The 15,837-nt window shown below is 48.4% G+C and overlaps 2 protein-coding genes across 4 annotated transcripts in view; one reads left to right on the forward strand and one right to left on the reverse strand.

Moving 5' to 3' along the window:
- Positions 1-9,377: 9,377 nt before the first annotated feature.
- bloc1s2 (biogenesis of lysosomal organelles complex-1, subunit 2) lies at positions 9,378-11,927 on the reverse strand. The gene is made up of 5 exons (XM_028961263.1): positions 11,751-11,927; positions 11,458-11,574; positions 10,358-10,477; positions 10,149-10,253; positions 9,378-9,935 (listed from the first exon to the last, which is right to left on the reverse strand). Exons 1-5 carry the CDS (start codon positions 11,905-11,907, stop codon positions 9,904-9,906), a joined length of 531 nt encoding a protein of 176 aa, XP_028817096.1. The 5' UTR covers positions 11,908-11,927; the 3' UTR covers positions 9,378-9,903.
- Positions 11,928-13,458: 1,531 nt separating this feature from the next.
- usp24 (ubiquitin specific peptidase 24) overlaps positions 13,459-15,837 on the forward strand; it is a 28,868-nt gene continuing 26,489 nt past the window's right edge. For all 3 annotated transcript variants that reach the window (XM_028961257.1, XM_028961255.1, XM_028961256.1), the window contains exon 1: positions 13,459-13,853. In XM_028961257.1, coding sequence (XP_028817090.1) covers positions 13,554-13,853 — 300 coding nt within the window. In that variant the 5' untranslated portion in view covers positions 13,459-13,553. The remainder of the gene's footprint in view (positions 13,854-15,837) is intronic.

The raw sequence follows: 15,837 nt of genomic DNA on the forward strand, positions 1-15,837 counted from the left end.
GGAGACGCTGCGTTCCGTTTGTTGTTCTTCACGCTGAAGACGGTTCCAGGATCTGAGTGTGTTGGGACACCGCAACAGGTTGGGATGCCAGACTCTGGTCTGAAATAGAACCTGATGAATGTTCTTCTCAAAACGTGAGTTTTGTTCTCCACCTCATCTGACATCGGGTGCTGGCGTCCCATACAGCCAGAGCTCCGACTTGAGTTGATGAAACCTTGCAGTAAAGGCGTTGTGTTGCGTGTTGAGGGCGCTGGAATGGAGGGGTGAAGCAGTAACACGTGACCCTGAGGTCCTGGACCCTCCAAAACATCTCAGCCATATGGGCTTCTAACAGATCCACTGATAAATCCTGGAGACTTGGCCTCACTAACATGTGTGTGTGTGTGTGTGTGTTTTAGTATGTGGACCATGGTTGCCACCTCTCAACCTCTCCGGACACTCCTCTCCTCTCAGAAATGTGCCACAAACCGGACCTTCAGCTCTGATCTCCTTTATTATTTCATGCATGGACAACGCTTCTACCCTGCAGCATCGGGGCCGGGTGTGTACAGCTACGTGAAACGACCTGGCTCATTCCCAGTCTGTGACTGTTGATGTCGGGTTCGTATATCAGCAGAAGTAACAAGTGTCCGATGGAAACGTGGCTTTATCGCCACTGGAATGTGTTTTCGTCCTTATCTAATAAAGGTTCCAGCCTCACCTCCACATCACCACAGCGAGCCATGAGCCACCTGCAGCTAAAGATAAATCGGGTTTCATGAAGGGCTTTTTTTCCCGGTCCTGCACGAGTCTGGCAGCCCGTTTGTTTTCACACGTAGGTCAGAACGTCTCCACATACGTTCCAGCAGCCCAATATAAGCGCCATGCAGAACATTCCTGGGAGATTATGGTCGCAAACGACGAGAGGATAATTACGTAAACGCTCAGATTATGTTATTCAGGCTTCAGTTTACCTTCTCTGTTCAATTCGGCTCCCCCTCAGGGATACATTAAATCATGAGAATAAATCACGCTCGGACTGGGCCTGGGACTGACTCAGAGCTCAGCTATGTTCTGGACCTCTGTTGTTGTAGTTGTGTAGTTTCAGCAGGGTCAATTACGTAAATGATGGATGCAGGGAGCTGCAGATACTTTGCTCTGTAACGAAGGCCAGATCTTCATCTGATTAGCGTCAGCGCAGCATGGTGGATGAAGTCCTCGCCACCGGGCTGGTGCTCCAGCAGAGAACATTTCACGCGTGTGTGTGTGAATCTGCTTCTTCTGAATTCTGTGCAGGGTCCAAATTATTCATCCCCTGGGCCCAGGAGGATTGTTCTGAACAAAGGTTGTCTTTTCAGGGCCACGTCCTCGAACCCACAGGACAAGAAACCAGAAACTCCCCCCGTGTCCTCCGTACCCTGCCAGCAATACAAAGTTTTGTTTGTTTGTCGCTCAGTTGTCTCCCCTGTGTCCCAGTTTGTCCTTCTCTTGCCGGGTGTGGTGCGCTAATGCTAATGCTAATGTTGCCTCTGGAATAAAGGGCCAGCTTTTTGCATTCACCGAGCTGCAGAGCAGCATAAACAATCCCGGCGGGGCGTGGCCAGGCTACAGTCGTTCGCTGAGCAGATGTTCTCCCGCCCGTCGCTGTTCTGCACCACAATGGCCAATATGCCTGAACAAACACACGCTGCGACGTAAAAGCTGCCGGGGCCAGTGCCGCACTCAAAGAGCCCGTCCTCGCTTCCTCTTATTTACGGCCCTCGTAAAAAAAGGACGGAGGAGGTGGACGGGGTGGGGGGGGGCGAGGTTCTTTCTTTCACCCGCCGCCACGCCGATAGCCATTGTCTTTCAGCAATTCATGGGCGTGGGTCCTGCACCCCTACTGCCCCCTATTACGAGGAGAGAAGTTCTGTGCCCTAAATCAGAAACCCGTGAGGCTGGCAGAACCTCTGGGGTCACGGGGTCAGGGAGGCGGGGCGTTCTGCCAGCCTGATGACGGACTCAGATCTTATCAAGATACAGACCGGGCTGCGGGTCTTTTACTGTTGTCCCCATCTCCCAATGCTTCAAGTCCTTGTCACTAGTGGACTTCCTAGAGTCACATGATATGTTATATTATTGTGTGAAAAGAACTTCTTCATCAAATTAAAACTATTTGAACTCAAAGTTTCAGACGCTTCTTCGGATTCTGGTTGAACTTGTAGAGATTTTGCAGGCCTCCTGTTGTTGGCGACCGTTGCCGTGGAGACGGGATGTCGTGCACTAATGGAGTGAGTGAGGTGTCAGCCCTTCTGTAAACGGACGGAGTCGCCCCCCCGTTTCACGGCCCCTCGCTCTGGCCAGGCCTGTCCTGCATTAGCTCCGCTGCCAGCCCTTTCATGTCAGGGCTTTAGAAACACCACATCTGACCATTTTTCAAGGTTACGAGCGGAGCGGAGGGCTAAAATAAATTGCGTGAGCGCTGCCTCTCTGCCCCGCAGCTCTGGCGGAGGTAAATAAAACGCGAGCCCTCGTCCGTGCCTAACGACGCGGCCGCCTGCTTCTGATTAGGACCAGGAACGCTTGGACCTCCGCACCGTTCAGGAGAACCGTCGGCCCATCCGCCCCAACCCACTGAGCAAAAGCACCGTCACCACACACTGCTCCCCGGGCGCCTGTCATGGCCGCCCACTGCTCACTCAGGGTGATGGGTAAAATGCAGAGGACAAATTTCACTGTGTGCACCATGTGCTGTGCTGCTGTGTGTCGCAAGTGACAATCACTTCACTTCACTTCACAGCCCTTTCTCCACATCGAGGACGACGTCTGACAACGAAGCACGCATCGTTTATGGAGATCAGTTTCATCCTTATAACAGTAAACAGCGACGCCCCGAGGCGCGTGAAATCCAGTTACATGATAATGTTTTATTGCATTATGTTATTTGGACATTTAATATCGTTCAGCCTAACGAGGTCCAGACGACCACATGAGCGCCTTTTCAGGACCGCCAGCTCTCACGCAGTCCGGCCCGGTTTCTCATCGTAATTCTACGATGGTAAACGTGGCTCCACAGGGGCAGTGAGGGCCTAGCGGTTAAGGAAGTGGCCCCGTAATCAGAAGGTTGCCACTGAGCAAAGCACCGTCCCCACACACTGCTCCCCGGGTGCCTGTCATGGCCGCTCACTGCTCACTCAGGGTGATGGAGAGGTTAAATGCAGAGGACAAATTTCACTGTGTGCACCGTGTGCTGTGCTGCTGTGTGTCGCAAGTGACAATCACTTCACTTTATCACACCGTCATTACGGCCCGAGTGGCAGTACATCATTCGCACGGAGACACGCTCTCCCCGACACACATTCCCGGTCCCCCGGGGTTCGGGAAACATGGCCGCCCCGCGGTGGAGAGGTTTACGGCTGTTTATTTACTCAAACGCCGGGGGTCAAGGGCTCCCGGGGGAGAAGGTTTTGGAATCGTCTGGCCGAGCCGCGGGGTAAAAAAACATTTCGGTGGAAGTGGCTCCCCATCCCTTCCCAGCAGCGAAGGCCAGTATCATCATGGGGACATATCGGCTGTCCTCGCAGGGGAGCCCGACTTCGGGATGTTTCACAACTCGGCTCGAGCGCAGCATTGTTCTGGAGAACCGCAGCGCCTAAGATAATACCGTACATGAGTATCCTCGTCCGAGAGAGGACGGGGCTGCTGGAATGGTGGTCGGCCATCGGACAGTGATTAAGATAAACGTCCGCAAACGGCTCTCGTGGGGGAGACCGAGGTGGGGGTGTCGGTGGGGGTTGATGAATGCGCAGACGAATCTAATTACGCCGAACGCTCAATATTTACGAGCGTGTTTGTGTGACATTAACCCTGATTGCTGCAGAACGGGCTTCGTTTCCTGCGTCCCACGGCGGAGTTGCGAAATTCGGGGTGCGTTGCCAGTGCAGCCCCCCCACCCCCCGCCGCGCTGCAATCCTGAGATCTGCTGTGATGTGACCCCCTTCCCTGGGCTCCACGCGCCTCCTGATCTCCATCCAGCTCCACGTGTGGCCGATTGCGGAGACCCTCACTGCTGGCGGGGGGTAAAAAACGTGACCCCCCCACTTTCGGCAGCAGTGTTTGTGGGGGGGAATCATTATGCGTGCAACGTTTTCCCTGAAACCGACAGATTAATTTCTGGCCTGAATTCCCCGAACTGTCAGACCATGTTGGGGTTCCGGTAACGATGATAATTATCCTCACGTCGCGGCTGATCCGTCGAGCTCGTGACATAAATGTTCTTACCCTTTAAGAACCTCCCGGAGCCCCGAACCAGCGAAACTGACACCAGGATCCTGCTCCGCTTCCAGCTCATAACTTCATTTAAAACCAAAGATGTCCAGTAAATAAAAACCAGCGGCCGTCATCATGGGCCAAGGGCCCAGCGGGATGGTGGTGTCCTGAGTTAAAGCAGGTGTCCGAAACTGGGCCTGAGCAGCGTGGAGAGGGAATCTCTGGCCAGATTAAACACTCGTGCGCGGAGAACCAGAGAACCTCGTCCCAGCCGGAGAACTTCACAGAGAGCTTCATTCCTCAGATGGGATTGAATGACAGAAATCATCAATTTACCTCCAAAAAGAAAAAAGAAAAGAGAGAGAAGCATTGATTAAATAAGGACCAGTGACTCTTCCAGGCAGCAGTGCGGAGTTTTACATTAAAATCCCCGTCATGTTCACGTCGCTCAGAAACACAGAGAACGTGGAGAACAGCCGGAGAACATTGGGCTCCTCTAAACAGACTGGCTTCTGAAGCTGTTCCAACCTGCAAACAGTTACAAACTCAAAGGGCCTTCAAGCACAGCAAAATGCCGGTGTGTGTGTGTGTGTGTGTGTGTGTGTCTACATCCACTTCTGTGCATATTTGTCCTCCTTGCACTGGGTTTATGAGTTTTGCGTTTTAACGGTGCGTTTACTTGCTTGCTTGGACCGTGGACATCATGAACAGCCTCCAATAAAGAAACAAGCATTACAGTCTTTCATCCCACGCCAGCGGCGGCCTGCCGACATGTTCGTCATTTCACAGGCGCTTTTACGTTTATTTACAACGCTGTGATGATCGCGTACTCTGTAATCGGTTTTCCTCATGAGTGTCCGTCAGAATGAAGGAAACAGGGACATGGTTTAGAGGGCTGTGAACCAGACAGCCTCAGTGTCCCAGGTTCAATTCTCACGACAGAGCGACTTACAATCAGTAGTAACAGGGACAGTCCCCCCCCCCGGAGACACTCAGGGTTAAGTGTCTTGCTCAGGGACACAATGGTAGTAAGTGGGATTTGAACCTGGGTCTTCTGGTTCACAGGCGAGTGTTTGACCCACCAGGCTACTACCACCCTACTACACCCTATCACTCACTACCATTGTGTCCCTGAGCAAGACACTTAACCCTAAGTTGCTCCAGGGAGACTGTCCCTGTAACTACTGATTGTAAGTCGCTCTGGATAAGGGCGTCTGATAAATGCTGTAAATGTAAATATATTCCATATGTCATATAATGAAGCACAAAAGGATGGAGCTTTTCACATGTAAATTGGTAGTAGACTTTATATCTATTATTTTGGCTATTATATTGATTTATGCTGATGAAATAATTATAGAGGTCATCATGCAGACACTTGATCAGCATCAGGTCTCTGGACAGATTGTTCTGATTGTAATCGTTATCTAGCTGTTCCAGAATAAATTCCAACAGCCCAACCTGTAATCGTTTTTTTGACAACTGACGTTTCAGACACGTTGATAAATATTCCTGGTATAAATATGGATCTGGTTGGTTATTTTGATGGCTGTAATTTGCAGATGGAGCAGGTGAATGCGGTCTGCAGATGAATCCTCTGCTGCCTCCTCCACGTCCTACAACATTGTAAGAATGGACATCACAGGAGCATGCTTTTGTTTTGCATAGCGACCGTCTACAAGAAGATATGTGACATTCCTGTGTCAATAGTTGTGCGTGAAGATTCAACACCTCTGTTTTACATGCCTTTTGTCTGACGGCAACGTGTGAAGTGTCAGCCGTCAGGACCGCCCACTCTCTTTGTCTTCCCCAAATGGGAGGCACCGGGGGCGTGACATCAGAAACATCAGGTTCTGATTGGTCAGTGACAACTTCCTGTAAGCCAGGGGTATAAAGGTATGCTCACATGTGGAAAAGGGGACTCTGAGCTTTCTTGCTCAGGGGTTTTCCATCGGAAGCCGGAAGGCTTCTGAGACTTTTTCTCTTCTCCCATTTTTCTCATGGCTTTTTCTCTCCCTCTCTCTCTCTCCCTCTTTACTCTTTCTCCTTATTTTTATTTTCTCTGAAATCTTGGTACCTTTTTACATTCAATATTCACATGTAACTACAATAATTATTTACCGGTGTTAATAAATTAGAAACTGTTCATTTTTAACCTCTATTGTGCCATGCCTCTTTTAGCCAGGTAACATCAAATTGGAGTGGTTTTAATACAGTGCTTTGTGTGGAGGGAGAAAGAGTTTTTCAACACTCTCTTCTCCCACACCACAGGGTATTTTTTACAAATGACAGCCGTTTGATCCCCTGGGGCACTCGAGTATTCAGGGTCCATGGGGATCACAATTGGGTCATGGTTGTGTATCTGCTTGTCCGTCCTTCCTGGTCAGTCGGGAATTCAAATGTAGCCGATAGTTGTGGTTCTGTGTCCTTTGTGATCTTCAGGCATCTGAGATCACCCTTGCAGGTAAACCTGCCTTCTTGACATAGATCAAACACAGCAGCATACATAGAATATTCAACTTGATCCAGGGCTTTTCACACTTGGTTTGGTTCTTTGTCTGGAGTCTGATGAATTTAAAAGGTTGTAGTTTTGTATACAGATTGTACATGTAGAAAAACAGTGTTCATTGTACATTAAAACCAAACCAGAAAAACAAATGACAACAATGATCAGATACTGTAATGCAAAAAAACATGTAAATATAGTGGGAGGCTTAAAATGATATCAGGGAATTCATAACTCTGCGAATTTGCACCGGCTTATCAAGTCTAATCAACAACAGTGGCCGGAAAAATAAATACAAATAAAAAGTCCCGCTTGTTGCCATGTGATTAGAGAATTACACCTTTATTAGGGAATTCATAACTCTGCAGATTTGCACTGGCTTATCAAGTCTAATCAACAACAGTGGCCGGAAAAATAAATACAAATAAAAAGTCCCGCTTGTTGCCATGTGATTAGAGAATTACACCTTTATTAGGGAATTCATAACTCTGCAGATTTGCACTGGCTTATCAAGTCTAATCAACAACAGTGGTCGGAAAAATAAATACAAATAAAAAGTCCCACTTGTTGCCATGTGATTAGAGAATTACACCTTTATTAGGGAATTCATAACTCTGCAGATTTGCACTGGCTTATCAAGTTTAATCAACAACAGTGGCTGGAAAAATAAATACAAATAAAAAGTCCCGCTTGTTGCCATGTGATTAGAGAATTACACCTTTATCACTAAAAGTTATTATTTGAGATTATGGCTTTGTTGAGGTGTTCAGAGAGAAAAACAGTTTCACATAAATATAAATTCTGATCCTAAACATGTTGATCATACTGAACATTTAAAATGTAAAATTTAAAATGTAAACAATGAATTTTAACAGTGCAATTTCCAATCCCTGATCAGTTACTATCAAATTGTTCACTGTGGGACATGGTTTATGATGTTCAATGTAGTACCGGTAATCTAAAATGTCACAAATCCTGGTAATTACTGGTTACAGTTTTATTTTTATTTAAATTCAAGCACATAGATTCTATTCCTCCCTATGCAGTAAAATTCAGATAAAAAAGACTTACGGTCACGGTTAAGGAAGCCATGTCATGGCTGCCCACTGCTCACCAAGTGTGATGGATTAAATGCAGAGGACAAATTTCACTGTGTGCACTGTGTGCAGTGCATCACAAGTGACAATAACATTTTTTTTTACTCCAAGTAAAATTCAGGTTGGCATCGCACCCCTCCGCACCACACCGTCCACAACAGTCCCCCTAATTCCAGCTCCAGAGGGTCCCACTGAAGCATGTAGAGGAATCGGGCGTGTGAGCAACGCCAGAGACCCCCGTCTGACAGCCGTGATAAATGTCCCACCGCCGGCAGGGCCATTAGCACGACTCCTGGCTGATCAGGTTGTTTAAGGGCGGAGCTGAGGGCTCCTTAATTATCTGTGTCATTGATCACACACGCACAGCGTAATTACAGTCGTCAGAGCAACTACACTCACAGCCTGAGGCTGATATGTGGTCACGTGACCCGTGAAACACTGTAAGTGGGCGAACGTGGACAGGAAGTTGTCCAGCTGTACGCAGGAAGTGTGTTTGTGGTCTGATGTCATTCTCATGGTTAGAACGTTAATGTGCAAAAATACCTCAGGGAACTTTTCAAGATTAGACCTGCAAATATCATTATATGGGACTGTGAACATTGTTCCTACACGTAGTGTGGTGTTGTCACCGTGTTGGTCACTGTGTGTGTGTGTCAGACAGTATAACAGTGTTCTGCAGTAATATCAGTGTTCTGGGTCACGAGGGGGTCATGGCAGTTTGTCTGTCTCGCTGTTCGGAGGACGTCGGAGGGTCACATCGTCCTCAGTTGCGTCACCGGGGTCTTGCTATAAACACGCAGCCCAGCGTGTAAACATGCCAGCGGTCACGTGACTCCTCTGGTCACTCTCCCCCAGTAAGGCCTTGGGATTAATCATACTCGTCCCGAACAAGCCGTTACACCATGGAGGTCGAGGGTTTTAAAGCGAGGGCTCTCCCCCGTCCTGAACGTCCATGAAGGTGACTAAGCGGTCCTCGTCATCTTTTCAGTTCAGGAAAATTCATTCAAATACATTTACAGCATTTATCAGATGACCTTATCCAGAGCGACTTACAATCAGTAGTTACAGGGACAGTCCCCCCTGGAGCAATTTAGGGTTAAGTGTCTTGCTCAGGGACACGATGGTAGTAAGTGGGATATGAACCTGGGTCTACTACCACCCCTTATAGTACGTATACAAATATGTACCATATCTGAAACATTGGGATTATCATTCATTGAAGTCAAGGGATGATTTGAGTTTTAATGTTCGTTACTCGAGCTGTAGGTCCTCAGCTCTGCACCAATACATCAGCTACTGGGCCCAGACTGTCAAGACACAACGTGTCTCAGGTCTTTATCCTCCTGGTCATATTTGGTGCATTAACATGAGAAACACGAGAAGTTTTAACCACAACCGCTACATTCTGAACTTTACACCGTACACCTTATGCATGTCTTCATCGTCTGAGGAGCAGAAGTTTGGCATCGTGACTTGATGGACAAAAACCGTAGGACTGGAACGTCCCCTGCTGGCGGCTTCTTTCACCACACGAAACACGCACCTTGTCAATTCGTTTTTGAATGACTTTATTAATAATTATTTACACTGAATTTAAAATTACAGGAAGATGTTCATAGTCACAACTGGGCACCAGAAATTTAACTAAAAAGTTATTTCAGTAAAACCATCATTTTATTAACCTTTTCAGAAAAATAAAAACGGTATTAGTAATTGTGAACGGTCGCATCATCCATCTTCAGTGCCAGGTCATTCGAAGTGCAGCTTGTCAGAAATACAGGTCTGGAGCAGAACGAGGAACACTTTAGAACGAAGCTCTACATTTCAGAGGCCAAGTGACACTGGACTAGAACACAAAAACATGCGCTTCCAGAAAGCATCCAAACACTGTGGAAGAAAAGCTTCTCTCCGCCCCAATCCAGGAGAACCGAAGAGGTTCTGCAGCTCCAGATCACTGCTGAACTCCAACAAACCAAGTTTCTGCTCCTCTGAGCTTCAGTCTCCTCCTGCAGGAACCTGTGGTCCCTTCCCGCAGCCACCAACTCAGACCAACTCCATCATGCCTCGCCCTCCTCAGCGCTTCTCCAGCTTTTTAAACTTGGCCTCTGTAGAGTAAGAGCACTGGTCAGATTTTTGGTGGGACAGCGCCGCCTGCTGGTGGGGTCTCTGCTGCAGGTTCAGGGTTAGAATTTGCGTGAACTTCACTCCACCTCTGTCCACAGCATACGCAGAGATTTAACGTTTTACAAAAGAAAACTTTTAGTTTAAAAAAAGTGCCAATTAATTATGAACCCATAACATCTAACACTTTTACCCACCAAGCTTTTTGGAGTAGGTGTCCAGTTTGTACGCCGCCTGTTCAAGTGCGGTCACCTGCTCTTCAATTTGGTTGATCTGGTCAAGATATGGCTGCAAACTGGCATCTGACAAATCAAAAATAAATAACTAAATAATCCATTTTTTAAAAAAAGCTTATTTAAACTCCAATGTAGAGAATGTAGAGCGTGCAGAAAATCCCATCCCTCACATTTCTGGTTGAGGTCCTGCAGGTTGCGGCAGATATTTACTGAGATGTCCTTCATTTCCATGTACTTCAGGCTGGTCAGCTTGTTCATGTTCTCCAGGAGCCGGTAATCTTCGCATGTAGCTGCAGAAACGCATCAAGAACATACAGGAAGTGATTATCGGCCGCCGTGAAACATTGCGTCCTCATGAACGGCATCCAGGGAGTAGTGTTTGGGGACAATGTGCGGTCCAGTCACAAGTCACTACATCCAACCATTAACATTTTTTAAACTAATTCAACCATTTAATGGCCCAATGTGGGACAGAATATCAGATCAAGATTAAAGGCCTTACCTGTGAGTAGGGGTGTGTATTGGCAAGGATCTCAAAATACGATATGATTATATTGTGATATATTGCGATAATATACAGTACAGGCCAAAAGTTGACACCTTCTCATTCAGTGTGTTTTCTTTATTTTCATGACCATTTACGTTGGCAGATTCTCACTAAAGGCATCAAAATTATGAATGAACACATGTGGAGTTATGTACTTAACAAAAAAAGGTGAAATAAGTGAAAACATGTTTTATATTCTAGTTTCTTTGCTCTGATTGCTGCTTTGCACACTCTTGGCATTCTCTCGATGAGCTTCAAGAGGTCGTCACTTGAAATGCTTCTCCAACAGTCTTGAAGGAGTTCCCAGAGGTGTTTAGCACTTGTTGGTCCAGCTCACCCCAAACCTTCTTGATTGGGTTCAGGTCCAGTGACTGTGGAGGTCAGGTCTCCACTTTTTGTTAAGTACAGAACTCCACATGTGTTCATAGTTGTGATGCCTTCAGTGAGAATCTACCAACGTAAATGGTCATGAAAATAAAGAAAACACGTTGAATGAGAAGGTGTGTCCAAACTTTTGGCCTTTACTGTACACATTGCAAAATTCTACAGTTCACGGAAAACAGAGCTGATATCATAATACATTAATAATTCAGCCAAAACAACATAACACAATCAGAACTGAATTTTGACAATTTGCAGAAATATTGACATTTGATGTTCCTGTATCAATACAACAGCACCACGTAAAATAGCACGATATATTGCTCTATATAATTGCCCTACCTGTGAGCTCTCCTTGCAGGAAAACGGACATTTTGTCAAACATGTCCCTGCAGAGCACGTTGATGTCCGGCTCTGAAGGCTCCACGGCCTCCTCCGCCGTCTCCACGCCACCATCGCCTTTAAAAGAAGGAGAGGAATCAGCGCAGGGCACGACGGGAACGCGGTACCTGGGTCCTCGCCACTAAAACGTCCCCAACGTCGCGCTGCCGCCACTTAGAGGATGAAAGCGACGCACTTTGGCTGGGCGCTCTGCGTGACGCCAGAAAAGGGCGTGTTTTCTTGGGGCGACTTACTGTTGTTTCCGGGCTTCCTGGGGTCCGGCGGCGGGTTGTCAGTCGCGCCGTCCGCCGCCGCGCCATCTGCGTCCGTCGTCGGGTTGAGGGCGGCCGGAGGAGCCGGAGCTCTGGAGATGCTGTCCATGGCAGCCGCCTCCTGTCCCGTCGCGGCCATTTTCCACTGCGGCCGTCACATGACTGAGCGCGCGACAGGCCCGAATCATGTGACGCGGGGGTCAAAATAAAAGTCCCTAACAGAACCATTTCGGTTCAAGTAATTATGTATTTTGTATTAAATGTACATAATATGTAATTATGTATTAAATGTCATATTTTACATATGCTTCGTATATTCGTATTTAATAAGCTTCATTTAGCACAAATAAAAGAAAACGGTTGAGTGACTGAATACTTATGCAACACACATAATGTTGATAATGCAAAACACACAAATTACTCAAGAAAATTCATCTTGTGCGTAAATTTTAAACATTTGTGATTACATGAATACGTTATCGTCACCAAATAATATTATCTATTTCAGGATAATATTTCACAGTTTTATTACATTTTATATTTAGTATATTGCACGAAGGGAGTGAAATGCTTTACTTTGACACAAAATGAACTGTCGTTCACGTAGTGATTCCACACATGGAAATGTTTTGAGCTCATTTAGTAAGAAATGCGTATGTGGGTTTATACCGTTTTTAAAAAGGGGTATCGGGTTCGAGTTGTCCAGCGTTTGTCTTCTAATTTTTTTCACGATGAGGAATATCCTGTGTGTTGTCGTATTGAATCCGTTTATGGTCGCATTCTTGCACTCATTTGCGCGGCCCCTTTTAGGAAAGGTCCAATTAAGCAGACCAATTCTCCCTAAACTCTAATCAATTTATTCGGTTTGGATGCATTTTTGTGCTGAATTGTGTGTATGGGTGTGGCGAAGCTGTCGCTTGTTGCCAGATCGAGATAAAACAAATCATTTAAAGATTCAAATATTATGAAAGGACCGTGTACCAAAAACAGCAACAAAAAAGACAAAAGGAACAAGAACCTTTATTTAAACATTTGAGGTACATTGAATAAAGTAAGTTAATTGTCTTTCAATACATTGTATTTTATTTCTTATTTTTAAATATACTGCTTTAGAACTTTTCAAATGTTGCTAAAATAAAAAAAAAAACATTACAACATGCTGGAGTTTGATTTGCAAGTCTGAGTTCCAGGTGAACAACGTTTGGAGCAGAATCCTCATCCGCTATCTGAATCACAACATCTGTCACCTCTCACAACATCAATCACAACATCTCTCAAACTGTAAACACTTTTGAAACTTTTTCTGGTCAAGAACAGTCCACGCAGCTGCATCGACGCCTCCACTTCAAAGTGAAGCCATTATCAGCAACAAAGGTCAACAGCATAACCCTGGCACTTGGTCGTGAGTTCCTTATACGGCTCTGACACAGAGTGGCCGTAGATATATTTAAAATGAATCAAATTTAGATATATGTAAAATTATATACTGGTTTCCAGTGGCCATCGTTCATGACTTCCCGTTCATGACTTCTTGCACTTTTGGCCATTGCAAATTCAGATGAACGTTAACATCATGTTAATATATGTTCCTATGTTGGTACGTCCGGTCCTCCATAAGCTGGTGGCTTTTACGCTGCACCGTTGCAGTTCGGCGAGATTCCATCCGACCTGGCAACCCGCGGCCGTGACAGAGTACCGACGGACCGTCAGCATGGCGGCGCTCACTTCCACAAGTCTGCGCCATGTCCTCCTGTACTGAAGCCTAAAGGACATCACGCAGCCAGCATGGAGACCGAGGAGGAGCAGCACATGACCACGCTGCTCTGCATGGGCTTCCCGGACCCCGTGGCCATCAGGAAGGCGCTGCGCTTGGCCAAGAACGACATCAACGAGGCTGTGGCGCTGCTCACGAACGAGAGCCCCGGCCTCGGGTACGGATACGAGCCGATGGAGAGCGGCCCCGCGCCGGGCTCGGGGCCCGGGGGGGAAACGGAGAGCGGCGGCGGCGGCCGCAGCAGCAGCGGCGGCGGCGGGACGGGCGGCTTCGACCCTCCGCCCGCCTACCACGACGTGGTGGAGAGCGAGGTAGGAGACGCGGGCCGCGGCCGCACGGGAGGGGGACGTGGGGGAATTTCTGCCCGCCGGGCCGACACGGCCGCCGGCGTGAGGCGCGGAGCGGCGTGGCCCCTCTGGAAAACGGGGGATCTCGCAGCTGTTTGGCCCGGGCCGGACCCTCCCGCCAGGAAGGCCAGCATGTTGCTTCACCTTGGGGGAGGGGGGCTAGGACGCGGCGTTTATTAAAAATCTCTGCAAAACTACACCGGGGGGGGGAAAAAAGGGCGGGGGAGGCTGTCTGTGCACGAATCGATAGATGCAAAAAAAAAAAAAAAAAGCGGTGTCCCGGTCCGGCTGCGTCTGTGGGAATTAAGACGGGTCCGTGCGTCCTGGGCGGAAGGGTGGGCGCCATGCAGAACCTGCCCGTTTTCCACGACTTGCCCTACTGACTCATCACCTGCCCTTTGACCTTTCCGTTATTGTAGTCGTGACCCCTGCCGCCGGGGTCAGCTTTCTCTTGCCTATGAACTCGCCCCGTTTGATCGAAGCCAGGAAAGCGGTCACGTTTTTGAGCCCCCTTTTCTAGGGACGAAGGGAACGTTTCTACCCCGTGTTCTGCGATCGGGCTCCTCAGTCTGGCCCCTGGCCGTTTCGCCCGCGGCCCGTTCCGTTTCTGTCTCAGAATGGCAGGTTGTCAGCTCCGTGTTCCAGGGCTAAATATAACCGCGGCTTGCAGGGTTCTCCCGGGTGGGCCGGCGGGCATAGAAACCACGTCGAGATCCCCTTACATGACTACAGGCCAGGGGTACAAACACACACGCCCACTCGGAACCCCGGGGACAACAGCTCCAGTCATAAACAAGTTCCGAAGCCGCAGGAGAGCGTGTCTCCGCCCACCGTGCGAAGCCCCGCCCCTCTCCACTGTTTACTGTGGCCCACGTGACCTTTCGAACTCGTATTCCTGCGGGCCGCAGCACGTGGGGCCTGTTGGCCAAGGTGTGTGGAATGAACCACCGCACTTCGAGTCACCTGACTTCTCCGGGCTAAAGAGTCCGATTGGCTCGCTGGGAGCCCGCCCAAAGCTCTGTGACCCCGCCCATATCTCCTGTGCCTTATGACCTTTGTTCCTGGGAGGAGTGGTTTGTGACCTCAGTGCAGATTAACCGAATGCCACGGTTCCGCCGCGGTGGTTTATGCAGATGAGTCTCCGCCGTCAAAATTTAAATATAACCGTCCATGTCCTCCGAACAGCCATGTTAAGTGACCTGTGGCCTGTATCTCCACGCGTTCCGAGACTCGCTGGACTTCTCTGAGGTCAGTCGGTTCCCGGACGTGCTGCTCTGCTCCGCCGGCATCTTCCTCGCATCTCCCTGCAGCTCGCAGGAGTTAATAATGGAGTGTGTTGGACACACACCTCGTCAGGGAGCCTGCATTACGCCCACTGACTGTGTGTGTGTGTGTGTGTGTGTGTGTGTGTGTGTGTGTGTGTGTGTGTGTGTGTGTGTGTGTGTGTGTGTGAGAGAGAGAGAGAGAGAGAGAGAGTCAGAGCAGTATATTATAGAAAGTCCTTTCCCCCCCCCCCCTCTCTTCCTTATGCTCTACGGAACGTGGTCTGATGTCTGAGGAACAGGACGAGTCCATCGGTCGGCCGGTCTGGCTGGTTTTACCGCAGTAGAATTTTCTGTAACTGATGAAGAGGAGGAGGGGAGGATTTAAGAAATGGATGATTAATGATGAATGGATCTGTAGGCCTCACGTTGTGCGTTGAACCTCCTGGTCCATCTTCCTCCTCCTCCTCCTCCTCCTCCTCACTCTCACAGCAGTCTTTCTGGTGACGTTCCCATGTAATGTGACCGTTACCTTGTGGTCGCTGTGTGTGCGCATGTTCTCCGTGTGAAGCTGGAACGTTCCCGATGTTTACTCCCGATCAGGCCGCGCCTGACGGATACTTTTTTCCCCCCTCTGGTGCAATTTTATCTTCGGTGGCGGCGGCTGTAACGTGACACGCGGCGCT

The sequence above is a fragment of the Denticeps clupeoides genome, chromosome 19, assembly GCF_900700375.1.
Source record: "Denticeps clupeoides chromosome 19, fDenClu1.1, whole genome shotgun sequence".
NCBI classification, from domain to species: domain Eukaryota; kingdom Metazoa; phylum Chordata; class Actinopteri; order Clupeiformes; family Denticipitidae; genus Denticeps; species Denticeps clupeoides.

Coding starts and splice junctions, on each gene's coding strand:
- bloc1s2 (XM_028961263.1), bottom strand. CDS start 11,907: ATGGCCGCGACGGGACAGGAGGCGGCTGCCATGGACAGCATCTCCAGA. Junction 10,254..10,357: donor GCAGGACCTCAACCAGAAAT/GTGAGGGATGGG, acceptor TTGATTTGTCAG/ATGCCAGTTTGCAGCCATAT. Junction 9,936..10,148: donor CACCTACTCCAAAAAGCTTG/GTGGGTAAAAGT, acceptor CTTACTCTACAG/AGGCCAAGTTTAAAAAGCTG.